The following is a 15128-nucleotide window of genomic DNA, read 5'->3' as shown; positions in this document are numbered from 1 at the left end:
GGGGGTTTTTTTTTTTTTTTTTTTTTTTTTTTTTGTTTGTTTGTTTTGTTTTGTTTTTTTTTTGGTTTTTTTTTTTGTTTGGTTTGGTTTTTGGTTTTTCTTTTTTTTCCTGCCTGCAGCCACTATTTTTGGCAAATGCCAATCCCAGCCTGGTGGCAAAATGGGTAATTTTAACCTTTTCCCTCTGCAGTGAGATAGCCAACATATGCCATTAAACACACTTTATGCAAAATGCTGTGCTGAAAACAGGGAGCTGGCAGAGTGTCTGGGTTAATTGTGGTTATGGAGGTGAGCCTGGGACAAGCAGCAGTGGAGAACACAGCAGGGACATGTGAGGAAAATGCAATCTGGTGAATTAAGGGAGTGGAAGCTGAGAGAAGCAGAAATCTGGATTTTCAGCTGATGTCATGAGTGACATTTGACACTGAATTGTGGGGAATATCTATCTATATCTAATCTATATATCTAGATCTAATCTATATCTATATCTATATCTATCTATATCTATATCTATATCTATATCTATATTATCTATATCTATATCTATATCTATATCTATATCTATATCTATATCTATATCTATATCTATATCTATATCTATATCTATATCTATATCTTATCTATAGCATCTATACCTTATCTATAATATCTATATCTATATACCTATATATTTATATATCTATGTATCTATATATCTATATAGCATCTATATAAATCTATCTATCTCTTTATCTATCTATCTACACTTTCTCTTTCTCTCTCTCTTTTTCTAATATTTCTCTAAGTCAGTACTTATTATCCTTTCTTTTCCCCAGAAATTATGCTTTTTGTTCCTTAAAAGATGCTGCTCAGCACCTGGTGTGTAAAAGGTCGGTGATCACTGAGCAGTAGTCACAAGGTTTTACTCTGCAAGCGTTAGAAAAAAGTGCAGCTATCACATTTTAATTATTTCTGATTGATTGTTTAATATTCCTGTTGTATTTTTTTTTTGTGGAAGTTTTATTCTTGTGTGTATTTTTTTGTTTTCTGGTGGGTTTTTTTTCTTTTTTTTTAATTTTTGTTTTGGGAGTTTACTTTTTTTGTTTGTTTCGGTTCTTTTTTCTTTTTTTTTTGGATGGGTCGTTTTCTGTGGAGGGTGGTGCAGACTTAGCACTGGAGCATATCTGAAACCAAGGCTTATGTTTATTTTTTGCTCTGCTGTAGGACAAAACTGCTTCACTGTGGCTAAGCAATCTGTGCATAAATATAAAAAGGCCATGCTCCATGGTCTGAGTGGGCTGCAAGCCAAACCTGTGCAGAATTGTGTAGGAATTATGCACAAGTAGGATGCTGTAGAGGATTGGACATTCCCAGCAATGCTCTCTAAATCTTTTCCTGACACTAGGTAAACCCTGATATGATAGCACGCTGAGATTGGGTCATTTAATTTTATGTCATACCTGAAAAAAAAAATCAACTAATAGCAAACAAAAGCTTGCCGTTGCTAAAGTAAGGTTTACAGAGGTCCAACCTCAGAGCAAAAATCATCGGTGGCTTGGCAGTGTACTAAGATTAGAAATCTAAATTATGAATAAATCTAGAAATAGGTCTGCTGATAAGGAACTATTAGTCTTATTAGACCTGGTACATGAGCAGGAGCTGCTGGACCCTGCAGAATAGGTGCAGTGGTGATCAAAATTTTGTTTTGCTGACAGATTTTAGCAATAGGAGCAGAATTATTGACTTCAACGGGAAACCTTAATTAACAAACTGCAGGTTTGAAGGCTGAACTGAATTAAACTGGTTACACACCAGCATTAAAAGAGGGGTGTGTAGAAATTTTAATGGGGTATGTATAAAGGATATGTATAAATTTTCAAGGGGTGAAAGGGGAGACATTAGAAAATCCTGCCAGCACAAGTCCTGAGTTGTAAAAACTATGTGGCCATGTGGCAAACATGACTTTACTCCGCGCGTGTACCCTTGAAAATTCCACAATGATTTTATTACCTTGATTAATCCTAGCATCTTCCAGGTTTAACACAAGCTTTGACAAACCAAACATCCCTTTCTGCCCCTGGAGCACCTTGCCTAAGCACAGCCATTTTACGAGGGAAGGGCCAAGGAAACGCTCTCACCGTTGAAGCTGGACGTGAAGCAGAAGACGTCGTAGTGGCTCTTGTCCTTGTCCCAGAACCCGTAATTCCTGACCCCGGGCACGGTGTTCCTGCCCCCACAGGGCTCCCTGGGCTTGGTGATGGGGTACTGCACGGAGCCATCACTGAGCCAGCCGGCGTTGCACCAGTCCAGCCCCGACCTCCAGGCGTCGTAGAGCTGGTCAAAGGAGGCCATCACCGAGTCCTGCTCCGCGCACGCCCGCTGCGCCTCGTGGAAGTTCAGGTTGTACCGCCCCAGCCGCGGGGAGTAGGGGAACACCACACCTGGGACAGGGGGAGAGAGAGAGAGTTACCAGGCACTGAGACTGTGGCATAAACTTTAAAGAATTTAGGGATTTTTTAGGAGCTGAGGTTTTAGTTAGGGATAAGCTTTATTGGAGTTAATCAAAATAAATGAGTAGGCCTCGATGAAGTTAAGAGTTAGTAGTCAACAGATAATTGATTGCTTGTCAACACAATGTTTGGTTAGCTGGGTTTATAATGAAGAATATAGAAACTGATCAATAGCTTTTGGGAACAAAAGACAATTGTGGCCTCCTCTGTTCTGAAACCAATTGAAGACGGGAATGGGAGTTCTACCAAGGGTTCATTTGTCATATTTGCATTGAAAATATGTCAGAATGAGGAAGACTTCATTTACTTCCTCATTTTGAGACCCCTCCCCATTAAAAGGACCACCGACCCATTTCAAGGAACAAACTACGCATGCTTAATGGCTTTTTAACTCATTGAAGCGAGGAATGGGATGTACCAAAGTGATGAATATGCATTTGTATTTTGGGTCTTCAATACTGGTATAGCTAAAAGGACTCTGTAATCACCTGTAAATCACAATGTGTATTTGGGAGGTATCCTGCATGCTGCCCAGCCTTGCAATAAAGATACACTTTCTAACTTTAAACTGTTAGAGAGTCTTTGTCCATCACAGTGGGATATTGGTACTAGATCAATATCCATATTTTTAATAAATCAAGATGGCAGGGAGAAGGGGAACAACTTTGGCAGCCAGCAGGAGAAGGAGTAAAGGGGAGGTAAAGGTTGGATCCATGATGTGTGGCAGTGTTGATTTTTTTTGGGGGGGAAAAATGCCCCATCAGCCGTGCAGCAGCTCTGGTTTTGGGAAGAGGTGTCACCGTCATATTTTCTGAAAAATTTCTTTGCCCAGGATTCTTCTCCTGGGAAGCTGAGAAGCCTCAGGGGGGAAAAAATGAAAACAATAATTATCTCATTTGCTTCTCCTGTGTTTTGCTGCTTTGGAATGTGGCTGGAGATTGTTTATCCAACAGGTGATTGTTTGATTGGTTTCATGTGAATTGTTTTTACTTAATGACCAATCACCATCCAGCTGTGTTGGGACTCTGGAAGCAGTCATGAGTTTTCATGATCATTCTTTGTAGCCTTCTGATAATATAATAATAAATTAGCCTTCTAAGAACGTGGAGTCAAATTCATCAATTCCTCCTTCATCCTGGGGACCCAGCAAATACCACAAAGAGGTTAGGGCTGCTGCCTTACCTCTTCAGCTGTGCCAAGGACAGTTTGGGTCAGATGTTAGAAAGAAATTCTTCACTCAAAGAGGGATTGGGCACCGGAATGGGCTGCCCAGGGACGTGGTGGAGTCACCATCCCTGGATTGGCTTAAAAAAGACTGCATGTGGCACTGGGTGCCAGGGTTTAGTTGATGAGGAGGTGTTGGGTCATGGGTTGGACTAGAGGATCTTAAAGGTCTTTCCCAACCTGGCTCATTCTGTGATTAATTCTGTGATTCTGTGCTGCCTTACCTATATGGATCATCTCCCCATGGCCTCATCCCCTTCCCAATGGGAATCCTGCCAGGTCTGCATGCTGGTCCCACCTGCACCTTGCTGTCACCAAGCTGGGCTCAGTGCCCTCCTCTCACAGCGCTTAAGGAGGAGCAGAGCTAGCTGGAGTTATGCAACTACATGTTTTTCATGGAAATTTTCCATTGATCCATTGTAAGGTCAATTTCTCATTTTAAAGAGAGTCAATTAAACCTGAGCATAGCTTTACCTTTTGAATTTGTTTGTTTGTTTGGGGCTGGTTTTCTTTGCTTATTTTAATTGTATTTGTTTGGGTGATTGTTTCTTTTGTTCCTTTGTTTTGCTTTGGTTTGGGTTTGGTTTTTTGTTTTGAGTTGGGTTTTTGTTGGTTTTTTTTTGTTTGTTTGTTTGTTTGTTGGTTTTTTTTTGGGTTTTTTTTTTTTTTTTGTGTGTGTGTGTGTGTGTGTTTGTTTGTTGCTTGGTTGGTTTGGTGGGTTTTTTGAATGGGAGTAGGGGAGTTCCTGGCAGCTATTTAGAAAGAAGAAATTGTTGAATGAATCGTTGAATTTCTATGAATTATTTCTTTTGACTCACAGACATTAATATGAAATGTTTTGATCTACATAAAAGAGCATCGTGTTCTTTGCATGAGCTCTTGCCAAGATTTCCTGAGAGGTTCAAGACAGTTGCTTTTTGTTTGCACTTTTTGTGGGTTTTTTTGGGCGGCTTTTTTTTTTAAAAAGTTTTTAAATTTCACATTATTCCAGGAATAATGTCTGCCTTTACAACAGCGTTTCATGGCTAATCTGGGAGGAGGCTCAATTTTAGCATCCTGAGGTTTTAAAGGACACAGCCTTGTCCCCAAGCCCTGTCTGGTGCTCATCCCTGCCCAGACAAGTACAGCAGGGGGACCTCAGAATAGAGGACATCCAAGAGGGGCTGGGACACGTGGGGACACCTCCAGGATGGTTTCAAAAGTGACATCAAATCACAGTCACTGCCCTTACCTGACACTTTTTTTTTGAATTTTTTTTTTTCTACTTGTTTTATGGAAAATATCAGAAGTTAAATGTATTTCCTTGGAGCATGAAAGCAGAAAGCACTGAAGAACCACCTCCCCACGTGGGTTTGATAAAACAAGAAAAGAGAGACTTGAAACAAAAGTTTGGATCAGACCACCCTAATCTTTGGCAGGGCTTGGAAACTTAACCCAGACCTAAATTTTACAGTTGGCTTTAGCCCAGTCTCATAATAAGCTGAAATAAAGTGGTATTAGAGAAGATCCAGCTCAGAATGTTTATCCTCAGACATCTCTGTAGAACTAAGTGCTGTAGGACTCGGGGGGACTGGAGACAAGATAACACATGAGCCAAAAACTTTGCACTGGTATAAATATCCACCATCCTTTTTACTCTTTTACTGCTGTTGGATCCTCTTGCCTACAACAATTTCTTTGTCCTCAGGGCAGTGCAGAAAAGGATGGAGAAATTATCCAGTGGTCAAGCAAGGCAGACACCTTGTGATGAAGCCAATCTTCTTTCAGAACATTCTAACCCATTTCTGTATCTATTCCACCAGTTTCCTAAAGTCCCCTTGCTTCCTCTCCTCTCCCTGACCCTTCTGTCGTCCAAGTGTTATTTTTGTTTAACAAAATCTTTGCTATTACTAAACCTCAGTGACTTGGTCCAAGAAAATAAAGCATGCAAATGTAAACTTGGCAGGGTAATAATAAACACTATTTTGCTCTGCTTCATCAATTAGCTGGAGAGTCTGCTTCAGTTCTTTCCTTTTGTAAATCCTTTGTTAAAGGGCTTTTCTGTTATGTGATGTTCTGAACTGCAGTGTATGAATGTAATGTAACACAATGTGTGTTAAATTCGACTTCATAAACAAGACATTGAAGATATTTCCTATTTTTCTGGATTTCTGTTTTTCCTTCATCACATCTTTGTTAAAAAATATCCATTCCTCGTCAGTGCTAATGGATTGAAATATCACTGGGTATAATAAAAATTTAGCAAATTCAACAGGAACCCAAGCCTTTTTACTTTATTAGAAATCTAATACTTTTTTTTTTTCAGAACTACATTTCCCCAGACAACAGACTCCTTTTCCAGTACATGTGTTTGATTTGCATATACATTAGAAAAACACCCTACAAGTAGGAAAGATCAAGATATAAACTTACATACTTCTAAAACTGAGCAGCAACTAGTTGATAACTATTTAAACAGATTTGATTCCTTAAGGTTTCCAAAATCACTTTTCAAAAGGGGCTAAACTGTGCATGTAAATGTGTTACAAATCTGAGTTTGACAGTTTGGGATATAATGTTTTTATAATATAAATATGCACTAAACTGTAATATTAACTTTGGGCTATATTGGAGCAGACTGCATAGAAGCTGATTTTTTGCTGGAGTTCATCTGCAGTACAAGCCTGCAACTGATTAGCATTAATTTCACCCTGCAGCTGGGGTGGCCAGGGCTGATTTTGCTGAGAAAAATGTACTGGGTATTTGCTTTGTGCAGCTTTGAATTTCCTTGCAATTTTGTTAATTTTTTTTCCTTCACTTCCTTATCAAACCTTGCTGAAATTCATAGTGAGAGCTCGATATTCATCTCGCCTTCCTTTTACACTTTAGCAGTGCTGATCTTTATTTAATGGCAGGGCGTCTTCCTCAGTCCTGGACCTTACAAACCCATCAAAGTATAATCCATCCCATCTGTTCCTGAATGCACAAAAGCTGTCCTGAGGCTCCTTGCTGTTCCCAAAGCACAGGCTGAGCCTCAATTTCTGACTCCAGCCCCATGCTCTGCCACTAGACAAAACACCCGCTCCCAAACCTTAACAAATTCAGCTTAAAGAAAGGCAGGGAGGCAAAAAACTTCCAGCCTCAGAAGGTTAAAATCTGATTACCTTGTGGGAAGGCAGAGCCTTAGCTTGACCTTGGTGATTCCAATCCCTACCCATGTGGAGGCTGAGTGGGGATGTTAATTTCCATTATAAGGAATCGTGGTGTGGCTGCTCTCCCAAATCCACGGTTCTCTGGAAAAGGTTCTGCCCCCAGGGAAGGACCTCCTTGCTCCCAAAAGAGACAGCAAGAGCCTGAGACACATCAGCTCAGCAGAGAATGAATCTGTCAGTGAGAAATGAGGGGATGCATGCACCTGTGACCAAGCAACTGCTGCTTGGAAAATGAATCCTCTAATGGAAATTGGGATTTCTACCAAAAATGGATGTATTATATATCCTCCTCACAGCAACACCAGTATTTCTATGGATTTCTCATTCAAGTGAGCAAATGTACAACTCTTCTCCACTTGCTGTGTTTTTTTGGGAGTGTGTTTGTCTTATTTGTATTTCAGTCTTATATGTACCCTCACATGAACCCCTAAAATTCAGTGCAAGTGAATTCACTTCACACACACTGTCATGGCAAGGAGCTGGAGCACTTACCCAGGGCAACAAGGTGAGGAAATAACCTCAGAAAGTTCAACCCCTGTAATGATTTATGGGTGTTAATTAAGCCAGCACCACGCACAATTAGCAGTTTCAAGAGTATTGACACATGGAAACAGAATAACACAAATTTCTGTTGATCCATATGGGGGAAAAAAAACCAACGTTTTTTTCACAGCCAGTAAACAAGTAGGTTTTCTTAAGTTTTAGCCTAAACTGAAAAGTAAGTTTTCTCACAGCCAATGCAAACATAGGGCAACAGTAGGTTTTGCTATTTTACTGTGTTGTAGGGCACAGTTTGATGGTGGCAAGTTCATACACTCAGTGGCAAAATTTTCCTTGCTGGATTCCTAAAATTCCATAAAAACTGGTGAGCCCCTCATTTTCACAGAGTCTCCACCTCCATTTTCCTGCCTGTCAGAACTTTCAGGTGTCTGATCATCCAGCCACTGGCTGTCAATCTCAGGCATCAATCTCCCTAAAAATGAAACTCAACCCTGAAATATTGTCCCTCCAGCATCCCATAACTGTCAGTGGGGTTGCTGGCTTCTAATCAATAAAAACATATAAAATACACTGATCTGGCCCAGGGTAGATTATTCCCTTGTATTTCTACAGCCTTTATCAAAAATTTGGGGACCGTTGCCTTGCTCTTCTCAGCTGAATTACTCCTAAATTTTTTTGACAGTTTCCTTTTGTGTCATCATTTTTCAGATAATTTTTTAAACTTTTTGTTTTATCTGCATCATTCAAGGACCATTTCTTGGAGCATGTGCAACCACAGCTCTGTCTGCAAGGCCCTGTCACAGAAGGAATTACATTGGTCTGCCATGGCTCACTCTTGACAGCCCCTCTTTGGTTTTTGTTCCAGGCACCCACAAAAAGTGTGTCCTATAAAATCAGCTTTTCAGAGAGTAGAACAGATATCACACAGAGGATATTAGAAATATGTGGTTTTTTTGGTGTGTATATGGATGGAACAGCAACACACAGAAAAAACAAATATGATGTTATTAGGCTAAATCTGATTTCTCCTGCTCTTGAGAGCATGGAGTTGATTTCCTGTTGGTTTCAACTCTGAATTCCCCATTGCTTACATCCAGCTGAAGACCAAATGAACAGATTAAAAATGATTGTTTTGACAGTTTGAAAAAATTTGTTTACATGAAGCTTATGGATCTGCTTGAGCCATTTTGAACTAAAGAGTCTAGTTTTGAAAGAGATGCCTGGTTTTTTTTTTTTGGTTTTTTTTTTTTTTCTTGGACCTAAAGGCCAACAAACCTCAAAGCAAGAACATGAATACTGGTGGTTTTTGGTTCTTGGAGGGCCACACAAAGAGTTAGGTTCTATCTAGAAGCTGCTTTCTACAGAGGCTTTTAATGATTTTACCCAGATCTTCAAATTCCCAGTAGCGTTGGATGTTAATTATTTAAAATATTTAATTATTAAACAATAATTTAATTTGGTAAAATCCTGTCACTGGCTGTTTAGCATTGCCCCACTTTCTCTGCCACCCCTGCCCTGGCTCTCCTGTGCCTGAGCAGCACCTGAGGGCTGCAGCCTGGGAGGCAAAACCCACAGACCTGGAGCAGTGAGATTCATCACAGTGCCAGGTATTCATGAGGAAATAAACTAGCAAAGCGCAAACATAAAGAAAATTTAGTGTAGGACTGTAAAAAGCTGCCGTAAATAAAATTTAATGTGAGCTGAGGATTCCTTTTTTTTGCTCACGACTCAGACAACAATATCTGGCTGCTGTCAGAGACCTTTTAATATATCAGGCTTTTGACTTTCAGGGCACTGAACAAAGAGTGTAAAACTCATGATCCATATTTTATGGCAGGAGGAGAGTAAGGCCATTTCAGAGAGAGATGGCTTTGGTGATGAGGTTGGTTCTCCATAAAGAATATTCTGCTTTTCTAAGTACTTGACACTTCTTGCTGAGCCCAGACCAACCCTGACCAGCCCTCAGGCCAGTCCTGCTACTTCAGGCTGAAAATCAGGACATGATTTAGGACATGAACAGATCCTAAAGCTGGTGGTTGTGGAAAACTGCAGTGGGTTCCAGGTCTGAGCTTTAGCTGGTGCTCAGAACAATCTCTCTGATCTAGGGGAAAAAATGCTGTGGTTCCCAATTAATAAAAATGAAGAAAGCATATCACAAAAATGTAAGGTATGTAACAAATTCAGACTGACTCTATCTTCAGAGTCTTTTTCCAAAGCTAAAAGTGCCCAGTTATTATGAATGGTTTATTTAATAACACCCCCAGGAGGCCTTTAAGGCTGGAAAAAATAAAATGCTATCACAGTGGGAGAAGAAAAAAGGTCCGTGGAGGTCAAGAATTTTGGTATTGATACAGGCCCATGGGTTTTGCACAGGGAGCCATCAGCTGCTTTGCACTGCTCTTGGGCATCCCTGGGTGTAAATGGCTTTTTCCTGCTGCCAATTAACATCCTTGAGGCCACCAACTCAGGACATCAGGCTGCTGATGCAAATCACTCCCACTGCGAGATTAACCTGATTATTTGTACCAGACTGTAGAATGTTGGGATGGGCTGATATATTTTAATTTTTGTCACAAATATTGTGGGTTTTTTCCCCTTCCCTGGTCTCTTCTGCTTTGCACAAATACACGAAATGGATATTAATGCCAGAACTACATAAAGCTGCAAGGCTGTTGGAAAAATAAGCACAGGGCCATGCAAACAGAGGAATATATTCTATCAGTTATATATCTCCACTGTAATATTATTATATTTTAATACTTATCTTTTTATTAGGAAATTTCAGTGTGCCATAGACCCAGAATTACTGGGTTTAGGCAACACAAGTAGGGCTGGCACTGAGCTCTCACCATTCTTATCTTACTTGAAATGTTACATTTTACCATGAGGTTTTGCAAAGAAAATGTTCTTTCCAGTTTAAGAAACACCACAATATCAGAAATTAATATTACACCTGTCCCATGTGTGACAAAAATCACTGAAAAATACATTGTTACTTATGTTAGCCAGACACTGGTTAAAATATATAAAATTTCATTTGAGAACAGGTTGGAACACACTTGGCTGAGGAAATATGATTCCTCCTCTACTTATGAATTTCCTTATTTTGGAGGAGGGACCCTGACTTTGTATCCAAGGCTGGTGCTGTATTACAAAACAGTGACAGTAAAAGAGGTAGAAAATTTCCTTTTTAAAAATAAATCTCCCTTGTGTTATTGCATAGAGCAAAGAAATGATTCCTCACTGCTTTCTCACTGCAGCTTTAATAATTCATTTAAATAATGAATTTCAGGGATGGACTTCTGCATGTGCACAACAATTTGTAACAAGCTTCAGGCAAACTTGCTCTGCTTCCACATCCCTCAGCATCTCCCCTTCCCAGGCACAGCAGGAAGCACTCACAGCACAATTCCCTTGCTTTTCACAGCAGAAAAATAACGAACTTTTGCTGCAGAGGACGCAAGAGCTGGGGCAGGTGGGGAGAGCTGATTCACTCAGGTAACTCTGAGCCTGCCAAGAGGAATTTTCTCCCTTCAGGGGCTGAGCAGCCCCTGCAGAGCCTGCCCCAGTGGAGGGGAGGCTGAACACATGAGAGTTTGTGGCCAGCAGAGAAAAATAAAGATTTTTATCCTCCAGCTGATTTCTGTCTTCATTCATAACTGCTTTAGAGAACTTAAGCGAAACATGTAAATGCCCAGTTCTCTTTATCTCATAAGTTTGGAAAGAACAGGGTTCATTCTTGTTAAAGATGAATTATGTGGGGTGGAACAACCTAAATGCACTACCCCACTGGCATGGAAACTGGGCAGGGTTTTCCTGCAATCCAAAAGGGAAGTTTCTGTGGCCTCCAGCCAGGAATCAAAGAATAGATGTCAAGAAGTAAAATAAGCCCTTTATGTTTTCTTGCTTCCAAGAACCCCTGAGACATTCTTATTGTGCAGGGCAGCTGTATCCTTTTTCCTTTTTCCTTTTCCTTCCCTTTTTCTTTACCCCTTTTCCTTTCTTTCTTTCTTTCTTGCTTGCTTTCCTTCTTTCTTTCTTTCCTCCTTTCCTCCTTTTCCATTTTATTTTCTGCTTTTCCTTTTCTCTTTTCCTTTTCTCCTTCTCCTTCTCTTTCCTCCTTTCTCCCTTTCTCTACTTTTCCCTTTTTCTCTTTTCCTCGCCTGCTAGAAATATTTGCAGGAATGGTCTTTTTTTCTCTCTTTTTTTTCTCTCTCTTTTTTTCTTTTTCCTCTCCCTCTCTCAGGATCCCTCTGGCATACACTTGCTGGTGAGTGTAAGTGTATGTGTGATATGTCCTCATGAAATTTTTGTTTATCTCTGTGTTCAATGCAGTGCTTTGGGAAAAAAAGAGAAAGGTTCAAACACTCTTTTACATGTATTGAAACTGATAAAATGTATCTGAATTGCATAAGAATTAAGGAAAGCTGAAATTTTGTCCTCTTTAAACCTGTTTCATTACTTTTTCACTCTACTGTTTTCAAGAATAATGCTGAAGAAAATGACTGGACCCTACATGTAGGAGTTGTCCTGGCAGACAATATAAAGATCTAATTTATCTAATTATAAGGCTGGAAAAATGCAAACCCACTGTCTCTGGATAACTACTGTAACTTTTTTTATCCTTACAAGAAGATTTGCATTTGCCTGATAATCTAAAATACCCCAAAGTTTTGTAAAATTACCATTGGGGGGGGAATTTTATACAATTTCACCTAGGTAAAAAGATGCAGCTGCTTCTGCAAAATGACAGGAGAAAATCAAAACCACATGGAACTCTCAACACTGTATTTGCTCATCCTTTCTTGGTTCCTCTTGCACCAGGTCTGGCTGGAATTTGGACACGCCATAGGCCAGCGTAAGTTACAGTAGCCATGACGATGTTCCAATTTATGATTGTTGTCAGGCCAGGATTCCCCAGAGCACAATGAATCCTGCTTCCTCAGCTTGCTGTTATCACTGATAACACGCAAAATCAGTGGTGACACACTCAGTGATAACACAAAATCAGAGATAAGACAAAATCAGAGATAAGAAAAAATCAGTGGTAACACAACATCGCCGATAACGCAACATCAGTGATAACGCAGTATTTGATGATGCAACATCAGCAGAAGGGAAAAAAAACCCCAGCAATTCCCTCACACCACATCAATCCCACTCAAGGCATGTCCCAGGGCGTCACTTACCTTCCAAATTGAGGGTCACCACTGCCGTGTCATCCTCCAGCCCCTCGATCACCTCGCACTTGTACCTGCCATAGTCCTCCAGCCTGATGTTGGTGATGACGAGCGAGGCATCATTCTCGCTGCTCTCTCGCAGGGACACCCTGCCCTGGTAGCCCCCGTAGCTCTTCCTGTGGTGCCCCATGGCCACGAACACATCCACCTCCTTGAGGTAATCGTAGGTGAGTTTGGTCCACTTGACGCGGATTCTGTGTGTTCCTGAGCTGGTGGCGGCAGAGGAGTGCTCGTGGTAGAATTTGCATGGCAGTGTCACGTTGCCACCACGGTGGGAGAAGATCTTGGCTTGCTCTGCTACCACCAGGAGACGGGGCCCGTTTTCTGTGGGATTTAAGGAGGAAAAGGTAAAAAAAACCAAAAAAACCAACACCCACTGTGGTGGTGTTTGCAGGGGTGCCGGGATGAGGGAAGAGATGAGAATCTTGACTCCGTGTTTCAGAAGGCTGATTTATTATTTTATGATAGATATTATATTAAAAGAAAATTATATGCTAAGACCATACTAAAAGAAAAGAGACATCAGAAAGCTAGCAAAAGGAAAGAAAAGGATGATAATAAAATCTTGTGACTGTTCACAGCCTTGACAACACGTGGCTGTCGTTGGTCATCAACTAAAAGCAATTCACATGGTGGGTAAACAATTCTCCACATTCCAAAGCAGCAAAACATGGAGAAGCTGAAGCTTCTCAGCTTCTCAGGAGAAAAGATCCTGGCAAAAGGATTTTTCATTAAATATGTCTGTGACAACCCTCTCTCCAAGAATTGGTTTGCAGTCTTCCTTTTACACAATGGGTGTGGTCAATGCTGTTGGTATCTCAAGTTTTAGTTTTTATATTTTTCAGATTCTGTGCTGCTTTAGTGTGTAGCTCAGAGCTTCATGTTTAGTGTTAGCAAGTTCTCCTCCCAGGGTAGGGAGGAAAAGGAAAACAATTCCTTGGACTTGTTTTTTCCTTTTCCTTGGAAATGGAAAACAATTCCTTTTCCAGCTTGACCAAAGACAACAGTTACAAGCTCCTGGCCCAAAAATTATTAACTACAGTAAATTGAAGAGAGAAAAACAATGGTGGGACTTCATGGGCTAAAGCCATAATTGGATAATGAACTCCAATATGCAAATAGAGCAGAACTGATCAAAGTGAGAGACCCTGTGAGCACTCGTGCATTTTGGGGCCATTTTGGTTCATCTTGGGTGCAGCCCTGGCTGGGCTCTTGTGCTGCCCAAGGTGCATCCATGGAGGAGATCCTTTAGATAAATCCCTGCTTTAGTCTTTAGCTCTGTCCAGCCTCTGTTCTAGGTCAGCCTTCACCAGCTGCATCTGCAGGATCACCACCCTGCAATCATTTTGGACCTATTCAGTAACAAGGTTTATAAACCAGTTGTAAATAAGTATTTGTCATTATTATTTAATTATGATAATAAAACATTGAAAATTGTAATATGTATTACATATTCTTATTTATTATTTAATTATTTGTGCACAAAGCATCTCAGTGCCCCTCACACAGGCAGAGACCATCCTATACTCATGAAGAGGGAGTTGTATAAATAGATTTACAGAGTTCTATTGCTGATGAATGAATGCCATAAAAGGCTCCAAAACACATTCCCATATTTTTCTTGTTCAAGAGTTGTATATCAATGCTTTATTTTTCATTTTCATAATTCAATTTTTCTGGAGGGATTCGGCTTATTCAGGCAGCAGCACACAAAGCTCCTCACAGTCTGGGATGCAGAGAATCCCACTCACAAAGCAGAAAAACCATTAATGCATCAAACAGCATTATTTATACTGACATGAAAAGTGTCAGCAAAATACTAAAGTAGCTATTTTAGGCATTTGTATTTGTATTTTTTTCTAACTTTTGCATGTAAATTCCTCTTCTGACCAGAGTAAGGAAGTCCAGTTACTCTTCAAACGTGAAATCTGCTCCTCTGCTATCCACCCTCTTCATCATCCCAATGTGGTTTTTCTTTTTTTTTTTTTTTGACCTCCTTAAAACTTTGTCTTTTATATTTTGATCTCACTTTTCATGCAAACCTGTATGTGACTGCCTGTCTCCTCTCCTCCTCACCCCAGCTTTTCTTCCCTCTAGCAGCAGATGTTGCCCTGTGAAATAATTTTGCTTAGGACAGTCGGCTGGGGCAGGTGCTCTCTTCCAGCCCTGAATCTCTGGGGATTTCACAGGCTGTGCTGCCTTGGGAAAACCCTGGGAAATGCAGATTTCATGTACTAGTCAGCAGACGTACCCAAAAGTGAGAGTTTTGCCTCATTTCAGTACCTCTTGCCTCATTCCTCAGGCGAAGTTTGCAAAACTGGCTGAGCAAGCTCAGCACTCCTGTTGGGTTTTTTGTCCTTGACCTCTGAGATAGTGACCAAAACCCCCCCAAAAATCACCAGCTTGCTGGGAAAGCACCACCAACCTCCCTCTGCACTCACAGGCTGTGAAAAGAGACTTTGCAACCCCCTGTGCATGTTCAG

General features: G+C 40.6%; 1 protein-coding gene across 1 annotated transcript in view; it reads right to left on the bottom strand.

The window, feature by feature from the left end:
* The window catches only part of HAPLN1 (hyaluronan and proteoglycan link protein 1), a 65534-nt gene that overhangs the window by 9848 nt on the left and 40558 nt on the right, over window positions 1-15128 (bottom strand). The window contains exons 3-4 of the mRNA XM_031061911.1: window positions 12595-12969; window positions 2118-2420 (exon numbers count right to left, since the gene is read on the bottom strand). Coding sequence (XP_030917771.1) covers window positions 2118-2420; window positions 12595-12969 — 678 coding nt within the window. The remainder of the gene's footprint in view (window positions 1-2117; window positions 2421-12594; window positions 12970-15128) is intronic.

The sequence above is a fragment of the Geospiza fortis genome, unplaced genomic scaffold, assembly GCF_000277835.1.
Source record: "Geospiza fortis unplaced genomic scaffold, GeoFor_1.0 scaffold43, whole genome shotgun sequence".
Taxonomy (NCBI): domain Eukaryota; kingdom Metazoa; phylum Chordata; class Aves; order Passeriformes; family Thraupidae; genus Geospiza; species Geospiza fortis.
The sequence above is the reverse complement of the archived record's forward strand: the minus strand, read 5'-3'. Positions and strand labels throughout refer to the sequence as shown.